Here is an 11405-nt window from a genome sequence, read left to right as displayed (position 1 = left end):
TTGTTTGCTGGCTTATCTAGATGAATACAGCACATCAGTTTGGCCTATATAGATTTCTGTACGGAGACCGTCCTGACAACTAAAACTATTAGGATATTCCCTAATCAGAAGCCATGGTTTGATGGGAGAGTTCGGTCTCTGCTTAAAGACCGAGATGCAGCATTCAAGTCTGGCAGTGTACAGGCTTACAGTAATGCCAGGAGAAAATTGAAGAAAGGAATTAGATAAGCAAAGTACAGATATAAACAGCGTCTTGAAGATCAATTCAACAACAACAATCCCCGTAGCATGTGGAGGGAAATAAAGGCCATCACTGATTATAACGGAAGGTCTCTATATGGCAGTGATGATCCATGTCTCCCTAATTCCCTGAATCATTTCTTTGCTCACTTTAATGATCAAAATAATAGTAAAGTCCCTCCTGGAGCAAAGCAGAATGGGCAGGCAATTGTCCTATAGCATCATCAAGTGAGAGCCACTCTGAGGAAAATCAACATCAACAAGGCGTCAGGACCTGACAGAGTCTCAGGCCGCACACTGAGAACACGTGCAGATCAGTTAGCGGGAGTGTTTACAAGTATTTTCAATCGCTCACTACAACTGGCTATTGTCCCTACCTGCCTGAAGTCTACCACTATTATTCCTGTACCTAAAGGAGCTGCAGTTGAATGTTTTAATGACTTTCACCCAATTGCCCTGACTCCTGTCATTCTGAAGTGCTTTGAGAGACTTATACTGTCGCACATTAAAGCTAGCATACCTAAGGATCTGGATAGCCATCAATTTGCTAATAGGGCAAACAGATCTACAGATGATGCCATCTCAATTGCACTTCATACAGCTCTGACACATCTAGAGCAGCCGGACAGTTATGTTAGGATGCTGTTTATTGATTTTAGTTCTGCTTTTAATACTGTCATCCCTCACAAACTGATATGTAAATTATGCGAGTTGGGAATAGATACAACACTCTGTTCATGGATTATGGATTTCCTTACTAATAGGCCCCAGAATGTCAAAATAGATGAGTGCACCTCTTCAACAATCATCCTGAACATGGGCGTGCCACAGGGGTATGTGCTCAGTCCAGTATTATTCACCCTCTTTACCCACGATTGTACTCCAATCCATCGGTCCAACTCCATAATAAAGTTTGCTGATGATACGACTATTGTCGGCCTCATCTCAGAAAATGAAGAAACAGAAGAGGTTAAGCATCTGACTCATTGGTGTACTGACCATAATTTGGCCCTGAACACCAAAAAAACCAAAGAGATCATCATAGACTTCAGGAGGTCTAGGAAGACCACCCTTTCACCGTTGTTCGTTAATGGAGAGGAAGTGGAGAGGGTAAATGACATCACATTTCTTGGAGTCTACATTACGAAAGATCTTTCTTGGTCCATTAATACTTCTTATCTGGTTAAAAAAGCACAACAAAGGCTATTCTCTCTTCGAAAAATGAAGCAGGCCAGGTTACCCACACAGCTTTTAATTCATTTTTATCACTGTACCATAGAGAGTATTCTTTCTTATGGGATTACTGTGTGGTATGCTAGCTGTACTGGTGAAAATCAAAAGGAATTTTACCGTGTTGTTAAAACAGCACAACGCATCATAGGTACTGAGCTCCCAAGTTTGGATACGGTCTATGCTGATCGGTTATACACAAAGGCTAGCAGCATCATCATGGATCCCACCCATCCAGGATACAGAATGTTTGTCCCTTTACCGTCTGGGAGGAGATATAGGGCTATTAAGTTCAGGACAATTAGGTTAAAGTACAGTTTTTTTGCTAAAGCTGTATCTGCCATCGGACCTTCCACTCCTCCACAGCCCCTTTATTCCCTCCAGTAACATTACTAATCAACAAGGATTGAGGACTGTTTGTGTTCTTAAATGTGGATGGACATTCAATACATGCACTTTATCACTTTTTATACATTGCGCAATATGTTTTTAGAGTTCTTTTATGTATTTTTAATGTGTAAGTCTATAGTCTATAGTCAATGAGTAAATGTCTTTATTTATTTATTTTTTTCTGTTATGAGAGCTGCAAATCAAAATTTCTTGTACTTGTACAATGACAATAAAGTATCTTACTATCTTACTACCTTAATTAATATTATTTACTTAATTTTTCATGTATTTCTCAAACTGGTGTCTGTTTAAAATAGCCAGGCGGTTCAAAACTCTCACAAAATGATATTGAGGCAAAGAACAACAATACACTAATTGTATGAATGTATTTAAAAAGGCTATCAAATTACACTCTGGTTATTTATTTATTTTTCCTCTCTGTGTGTACATGTGGTATTTAAAGCTATCAACAGGAACATTTCAAGAGATCACGTTACATAAAAATACTTTTCCAAAAAGATGCTCATGAGAGTTTATAAAGGAGTCAAGACAATATTTACCAGTGGTTTTGATTGGTGGAGTAATGGATTCTATGGATGTGATTGTCTCTGTTGTTGTAGACGCTGATGAGATGGACTGACTTGAGATATCTGGCATTAGGAACATTTTATTTCAACATTAATACTTTTCAAAAAATCCAGAAAAATAAATGACTGAAGTGCAAATGAGTAAATGCTCACCTGCGCAATAAGCACCACAAAACATTGGCTTGACAAACTCATAAACATAGTAATTTCCTGGACAGGCTTTGATTTGAATAGGGTGGGATGCGTAAGTACAGCAGCCATCCCATGAGGAGACACAGACCTGACGGGTGACCACTCCATCTTCCAGCTGTGGGTGAGGACCGTTGAGCCACAGTGGATAATTAGTGCCACACATGCCATGATTTACACATGATTCTGGCATCTGAGCATTTTGACCATTGTAGAACAGCCTGTACCAGCCATTCCACTCCACATTATAATCACACATGCCATAGTAGTAATAGTTACTGTAGTAATAGCTGTCAGTGGCTCTCCAAGGCTCATCCAGACTGGTATAGCTGTAGCAGGGGTCGACACTTGGGGTGGAGAAAGGCACTATTGTGGAAAAAGTAAAAAGAGAACATTGTATATTACTGAGTAAATATATTCAAGATAATATGAATACACATCTATATAATTCATGAAAAGTATGTCAAAAATAAAGATGAGTGAATATACCTGCACAATACACAGGTAATGGGATTGAAAGAGTCGGTCTGGTAAATTTGTAGACATAATAATTTCCAGGACAAGCTTTGACTTGGATTGGGTTGGATCTGTAGCGACTGCACTGATAATAGTGAGAGCCGTAAATTTCACGAGTAACAACTCCATCTTCTAGCCGAGGATGAGAGCCACCAAGATACAGAGAACTATAACCTCCACATGTCATGTAATAAAAACACCACTCAGGCATCTGAGCATTCAAGCCATTCATGAAGAGTCGATACCAGCCATCCCATTCTACAATTTTGTCATCGTGATCAGATATAGATCCATACACAGACCAGTAATTGAGTGTGTTTCTCCAGTAGTTGTCGAGTATGTTGTAGTTATTGCACGGGTCGTCATCTGTTAGTGAGAGATGATGAGATTACAAAAAGAAAAGTTATATTTCAATGAGGAATTTCACAATTGCAAATCTGAACCAGTGAAACACTGTAATAATCATGAGATTTTTAAATCATTCATACACAATGGGAAAACAAAAAGTAGCAACATCGAGATCATTTTTAATAGCATTAATGTATTCTTTTAAGTATTATTTACAACTTACTGAAGGTGATGGTGGATCCTGTGAATATATCTGGACTCACAGTAGAAACTGCCTGTGAAATAGTGCTGACATCTAAAAAGAAGGAAATTCATGTCATGACAGAAATCAATAAAAGGTTTGATATACTTAAATAAATGAGCAGACTGATCTCATGAAATAGCGTATGTATGACACACCACTTCACTATGCCATTTTGGCGTGCTATCAAGACGCATAATCGCTTTTTAACGTGTTTATCAATGCCGTTTCATTCTATCCCCCTACACTGCCCCTACCCCTAAACCTACCCATCACACACACACACACACACACACACACACACACACACACACACACACACACACACACACACACACACACACACTCACACACTGCCCCTGCCCCCAAACCTACCCATCAAAAGAAACATTCTGCATTTTTACATTTTCAAAAAAAACACAATTTAGTATGTTTATAAATCCATTTACATTCACGGGGAATCACACGGCGTAGACATACACGCAGAGATTATGGTTCGTTTTGGCGTACACATATACGCGGAATGACACGCCGTAGACATACAAGCGGATAGCTCAAAATGCGTACAGATAACACGCCATTTGGCTTTAGATAGTGCCGTGTATGTTTACGCAAAGTCATGATGTCATGTTGAAATGAGCCACAGTACCTGTGCAGTATCCTGAACACAAGATTTGTGGATTCACAAGTTCATAGACATAGTAATTGCCTGGACACGCTTTCACTCTGATGGGGTTTGGCTTGTAATAACAGCAGGCTCCCCAATAAGTCCCTCCACAGACCTCCCTGATCACCACTCCATCCTCTATCTGAGGGTGAGGATCACTGAGCCACAGACTATAGTATGTGTTACAGCTGTATGAACTAACACAAGTCTCTGGCATCCGGATGTCCATTCCATAGTAGAAGAGCCGGTACCAGCCACTCCAGGAGAACGATTCATCACAAATGTAATCTCCACTTTCATTGTTGGCTCTCCAGGGACGATCCAGAGACTCATAGTTGTAGCAGGGATCACTGCTGAAAGCAACTGTCATGGAGATTACAAAAGAACTGTTAATATGTTTCATTTAGACAAGTAATACATCTGCTTTAAGCTTTTTGGAAATGAAAATAAGTCTCCTTTTACAGTAGGTGATTAAGAATGGTGTTTTAAATGGCGTCACTCTGTTGAGAATGTCTTGTACTTCTACTTGAACTTACTCACTAATTCGTTTTTGGAACCAGCATACCTCGAGTAAGCAAGGTTTGAGTTAATCAACCGAGAGTTGGTGGTTTTCACATGAATTCTTTAAAATGTAATTGTCTCCCCTTTTCACTTCTAACACAGGTCACCTGTTTTTAAAAGATTAAGCCATGATGAATTAAAGGCTTTTTAACTTTTTCTACACCATTTGAGTGCCTTGGAAATTCTTTATTTATTGGAAAAGTTTTCTTCAAATTCTGAATATCTTATAGACTTATTAATTATTTTTTAAATGGCATAGACAGCGCACAAGAGCGCTCCCTTTATAATCACTAAAAGCTGTCCCTCATTCAATGAATGCAACCTCACAAAATTCCGTTATAATATTCAGTGAAGCTGACGACACAATGCATATTTTATTTACATAATGTCTACACATTTTGTTAGAGAGGATTTGCACACATGCAGAACTAGACTCTGGACAAAAACTCGAGGGGTGAGTGAATTCTAACTTCAACACCTGTGATTGGCCATTGCGTTGTAGAAATCAACAAACATATCTGTGATTGGCTACATTACTCACCGAAGCAAGAACATGTTAGCCTGGTTAAAACCAGACCATTCTCAGTAGTAACTGAGTTATGGTCTGGCAAAGCTTCATAGACAAATCATTTCCAAAGGGGCGTCACCAACGGGCGTCGCTCAAATGCCTCTGGGCGCAATTGGATAGCCCTCAAACCAATCAGAGCGATGAGGGAGATGACGTATGCAGAGCGACGGAGAAACATCTGACTGGCGTCTCTCAATATTCGTTCTTGTCTGTAATTGTGTTCTCAAATAGGAAATGTCCCCGGTTTCCATTTCAGAAATCTGGTCACCTTACCTAAACCACATGTTAATGTTTAATATATTATTTTTTTTAAATGTAAACGAAAAGAGGCAACGTGTTTTATACTTCGTTTTATTATAAATATATAAGATAATCAATGTAGGCCTAGCTACGCATTGCCTGAACCACATTCGTGTGGCTTTTATGTTTATTTTTTTTAATGAAATGAGGCAGTGGTGTTTTATGACATATTTCGTACGCGAACTTCTGACGTGCGTCCGTGACTTGCCAAGTTTGACTCCTGAGAACGAACTCCCGAGGACGGGAGGACACTAGCGCCTACAATGCTGACAGTATCACTCAGTATATATTTGTATATGTAGTGCAGGCAATGCATATTATCTTCAATGCATGTTTATAACAAAACGAAATATAAAAAACCCAGCCTCTTTTCGTTTACATTTAAAACACACACACACAAAAATATAGGCTATGATTATCACTGTAATAAATTAAATATGACACAAAACACAACCCAGTCTCTTTTTGTTAAATGTCAGTTTATGTGTGATCATCCATAGCAATTATAAAAGTATAAGTAAAAGGTATAAGAAGCTATACAATAAATAAAGCAATTCAGTCAAAGTCAGCGCTAGGAGACTACAACGGTAAAGTTTAATATCTTAAAAATATAAAGTTATGAAACTTCACTTTGCCCTCAGACAAAACGATCTGTCTAGGAACAAATTATAGATTAATGAGAGCAAAGATCAGCCGTTAGATCTACACAAGACGAGACGGTTTAACCACTACAGAGACATCAGAGCCAGCGGCAGACGGCAGAAGGACTGGCCGAGGAAAGGCGTCTCTCGGCGGGCTCAATGATCGATTGAGCGCCGCTGAACCACTGGAGCTCACAACTAACGGCAGATCAAATTTTAAAAAAGGCGCTCTCTTTATAAATAAACCACAGATTTGAGCTTTAAACAACTACATTCACGCCTGAAAAGGACTTAAAACTATATTTTGTAAAGCATTAACACTACCAGAGGGCTCTCGCTAAGACCCATTCGTTTAGCCACCGAAGGGCCAAGCTGGTATCAGACTTTTGCCGAATCCAGTCGGTAAGACAGCGATAACATCTTTTTTAGATATGAACGCTTCGAGTGTTGTTCTTTGCTCGGGTTTTAACGAAAAGGAAAAGTTTAAATCGCTTTAAACAGACGCGATAGCTGATTCGAACGAGTGATGCTCCACAAATCTACTTCAATGTCGCTGCGCTGTCGTCATCGTCTAAAGCCCGCCCCAACGTTTCTGATTGGTGCCGCGATTTCTAGGGTTTAGAAATGGGCTTGAATGTGCTCTTTGCCAGACTACTTGCAGAGCAAATCTAAATTTGCTGGAAGTTGTCTGGGTTTTCCCAGGCTAAGAACATGTTAGAAATTGAATCATTTGACAAGCGCAAATACAGATACACTCTGGATCTTTTGCCAACTCTTTTTCGCTAATAATATGCTATTATTATGAAGAAAACAGATCGTAGACCAGCAATTATGGGCATTTTCCCCTCTAGAATCAGTCAGTACCAGAAGCAGCAGACAGCAGTGGTTTGAGTGAGAAAATGACACACTATTATCAAGTCTGTCTCCCTTGATCCGGAGGGGGGCACAGGGATGTCTATGGGGTCCATGGCCAAGCCCCCTCAACTTCCCCACAATATTTTACATCAGCATTTGTATGCAGAAAACTGTGAAATATGATACTAGTGTAAGGCCCACCCAATCGTCCCAACGATTGGTTGGTTATTTGGTCATTTGTATAATAGTTTAACTACACATTTCATTATTCTGTTTAACTCTTAGTTGAAACTATACCCATTCATCCGGATTCCAATAACACTTAGAGTTTCGAACCGTCTGGATCTCTTTATCACAAACTTGCCAGTCTTGGTAATGTTTTTTTTTTTTTTTTAAGTATATGTACTTTATTAGTGTTGTTCTTTTTTGGAAAACCTTTACTTCACAACCTTCCAAAACATAATATTGTACTTTTTACTGCACTATGTTTCAGATTGAATATCATTTAATACTTAATTACATTAAAAATGTATTATTGTATACTTTTACTCTAGTAAAAGTAATAACATTTTACTTGAGTACAAGTAAGAAAGTACTATAATTTTAATGTAATTAAGTATCCAAGGTAAAAAAAAACAACAACAACTTTTATTTATGAAATGTAGTGCAGTAAAATGTATGACATTATAAATTATGCTTTGGAATGTAATGGAATAAAAGTTTTCCAAAGAAAAACACTGATACAATATATACTTGAAAACTGTACTGGAGTAGAAAGTAAAAATACTAGTAAAAATAAGTACTGTCCATCTCTGATTAACTCATATCTTAGACACCCATGCTCCATGTTGCTCATTCTATAATATTTTATTCAGTCCCCATAGATCTGAACTCACTTAACTAATGCAAGACTATATCTAACCAGAGGCCATGACCATTACCATAGAACCAAGCGACCAACTTAAAGGGTTAGTTCACCCAAAAATGAAAATTCTGTCATCATTTACTCACCCTCAAGTTTTTCCAAACCTGTATACATTTCTTTGTTCTTCTGAACACAAAGTAAGATATTTGGAAGAATGTTTGTATCCAAGCAGATAGAGCAACCATTGACTACCATAGTAGGGGAAATATACTGGTAGTCAATGATTGCTCTATCTGCTTGGTTACAAACATTCTTCCAAATATCTTATTTTGTGTTCAGCAGAAGAAAGAAACTCATACAGGTTTGGAACATCATGAGGGTGAGTAAATTATGACAGAATTTTCATTTTTGGGTGAACTATCCCTTTAACTTCCTCTAATGGTAACTTTACATAATCATGCTGTGGTTTCCCACGTACAAGTAATTAGAATAATATTACAATAATCAGGGGTCTATATAGATATACATCTATCTAAATGTAATATATGTGCATATATGAAATATCAATATATGCAATATATGCTCATATAAAGTAAAAACATATATGAAACCTATTAGAAATAGGAACAATTACATATATTGAAATATAAAAGAGTATAGATTTTAATGTATAAAACAAATGAAATTTAAAATATAAAATATTTATAATGTTACTTATTGTCAGGTGAGGAAAGGGATGAAGAAGGATGCAGAGGTTAATGGGCTTTTTATTAGACTTTAAAAATAAACAAGCAAATCACAAACCCCTTCATGCTACACAGAACAAAACTTGAAAGTACGCGGCTGATCAAGAGCACGAGCCGTGTGCTAAACAAACACACAACACACGGATAAAAGAGTGTATCCTTACCAAACAAAACTACTTGCTCACACGAGACCAAGCGATTGCTCATACTGTACGCTCACAACGGGTGAAAAAACACATGGAGCATTGATGTCCGAAGCATGAACCAAAACCAAACTAGAGTGAAATGCCAGGATCCAAACACCACACAAAGCAATTCACACAGACAGAAGAGCGCATTATCTGAGCGAACTCAAACCTGCAAGACAATAGAAGGGTCAGAGCTGCAGAGGTGGACAAAGTACACAACTCCATTACTTGAGTAAAAGTAAAAGTACTACTGGTCAAATATTACTCTGTTACAAGTGAAAGTTCTAAAAAACAAAAACAAAAAATTACTTAAGTAAAAGTACAGAAGTATTTGTTTTTAAAAGTACTTAAGTATCACAAGTAAATTACATTTTTTATGTCAATGCATTATTGAATTATTGTTACATTGTTGTATAAATGCACACTGTGCCATCATGGTAGTTTTAGCCAGTCAGTGATGCTCCATCCTACATGCTAGCATACGACTACCTTGAACATTTCAAAGTTACAAAGTTCTTTAAGGGCAAATGCACTGATCCAATACACTGATACACATCCGATATTCTCCCAACTGTTTACTCTTCTCTTTCTACATTTACATTTATGCATTTGGCAGACGCTTTTATCCAAAGCGACTTACATTGCATTCAAGATACACATTTTACATTTTGTCAATTCTTGCTTTCCCTGGGAATCGAACCCATGACCTTGGCGTTGCTAGCGCCATGCTCTACTGTTTGAGCTATAGGAAAGCTTTCTTTCACCCAGACGTTTACATTTTTGAACATTTTCTAGACATGCATCAAGTGCATGCCAACTAAACTAATCTTTAATCTTTTCAGAAAACCGAAACATACTTTTTAAGTATGGTCATGGGTGCACACACTGCGCAGAGGAACCATCTTCTTCCATTTAGCTATAAACTGAGTTCAACTGTGTTCAAAAAATGTTGGGAAACTTCATATGACCCTATACAAGACAGATTACTGATAGGCTATCAGTAAAAAAAAAAAAATTAATAATAAAAAAAAACCTTTTAAAGAAGAAAAAAATAATCCACTGACTTTCAAAGCTGCTACAGAAACGATTTTCGACTTGAGGACCTAGAAATGTAGTGGAGTAAAAAGTACGATATTGGTCTTTCAAATGTAGTGAAGTTAAAGTCAAAGTTTCCCAAAAAAATAATACTTAAGTAAAGTACAGATACAAGTAAAGTGTACTTAAGTACAGTACTCAAGTAAATGTACTTAGTTACTGTTCACCTCTACAGAGCTGTCACCAAACCAAGATTAAAACCTGACAAAATGTGTATGTAAAATACATGTTCATAATGTCTGTCTCATATTATTTTGTATTATATATGAATTGCACAATTATAGAAATATACTTTATTAAACATGACTTCATATATTTGTTAGCCTACATATATTTTAATACAAGTTATGAACGTTTGGCGTCAACCATATTTTGCAGTTACTCATGTGATCCAATTTCAAACAAAATTTCAAACAATTTGACAGTGCTCAAAATTAATAAGAAAATTCTAAGCGCATACAACATGTTAAAATAAACGTTTTACAAATATGAATTATTACAAATATATATTAATACATATATGATCTTAACATACTTCACAGTACCATATAGAAATTAATTATATACATATATGTAATATATGCATATATACTAATTGTACTAGGTATTTTATATGTGGTATACAACTATATAAATCTAGCCTGGCGTGGCCATACTCAATTCTAGTCAGAATATGAGTCTGGTACCGCTCCATTGAGTTTTGATTATGGGGCGTGTTTCAACCGAGCCAGGAAAGACCTCAATTGGATAGACCCACAACCAATCAGAGCAACGGAGCGACGCGTAACGTTAGTTGTCAAATGTCAATAGAACTCAACTGCACTGTGTTGCCAAGTCCGTGTTTTTCTCCATGTCCGCGGGTTGAAGCGACCCCAATTATGTGATTATATAAACCCAGGAATACGAATTTTAGCAGGCAACCTTGCCAAAATAACATATTTTGCCAACCAAACGCCATTTTTTTCCGGAGAACCCCCCGGAAAGTTATTGTTTTGGGCTATAGTTTTGAGTAGCAATTGTGCGCGACATTGCAAAAACACTTGGCAACCCTGTCTGCACGCACGCTGGATTAAGTAACGTTACAAGAAAAAGATGAGTGTAAACGATCTTTGCCAGTAATAAAATAATTTAAGGATACACAGAGTACTTACCAACACGATCATCGTTTCTGAGAGAAA

General features: G+C 37.4%; 1 protein-coding gene across 1 annotated transcript; it reads right to left on the bottom strand.

The window, feature by feature from the left end:
* Positions 1-1210: 1210 nt before the first annotated feature.
* LOC307143780 (uncharacterized protein) lies at positions 1211-4778 on the bottom strand (the record flags this gene model as incomplete). The annotated part of the gene is made up of 5 exons (XM_079845541.1): positions 1211-1251; positions 2601-3002; positions 3126-3518; positions 3724-3795; positions 4391-4778. The coding sequence occupies 5 exons, from the start codon at positions 4776-4778 to the stop codon at positions 1211-1213; spliced, it is 1296 nt and encodes a 431-aa protein (XP_079701667.1).
* Positions 4779-11405: the final 6627 nt, after the last annotated feature.

The sequence above is a fragment of the Gobio gobio genome, assembly GCF_949357685.1.
Source record: "Gobio gobio genome assembly, chromosome: 20".
NCBI classification, from domain to species: domain Eukaryota; kingdom Metazoa; phylum Chordata; class Actinopteri; order Cypriniformes; family Gobionidae; genus Gobio; species Gobio gobio.
This window is presented reverse-complemented; position numbering and strand designations above follow the sequence as displayed.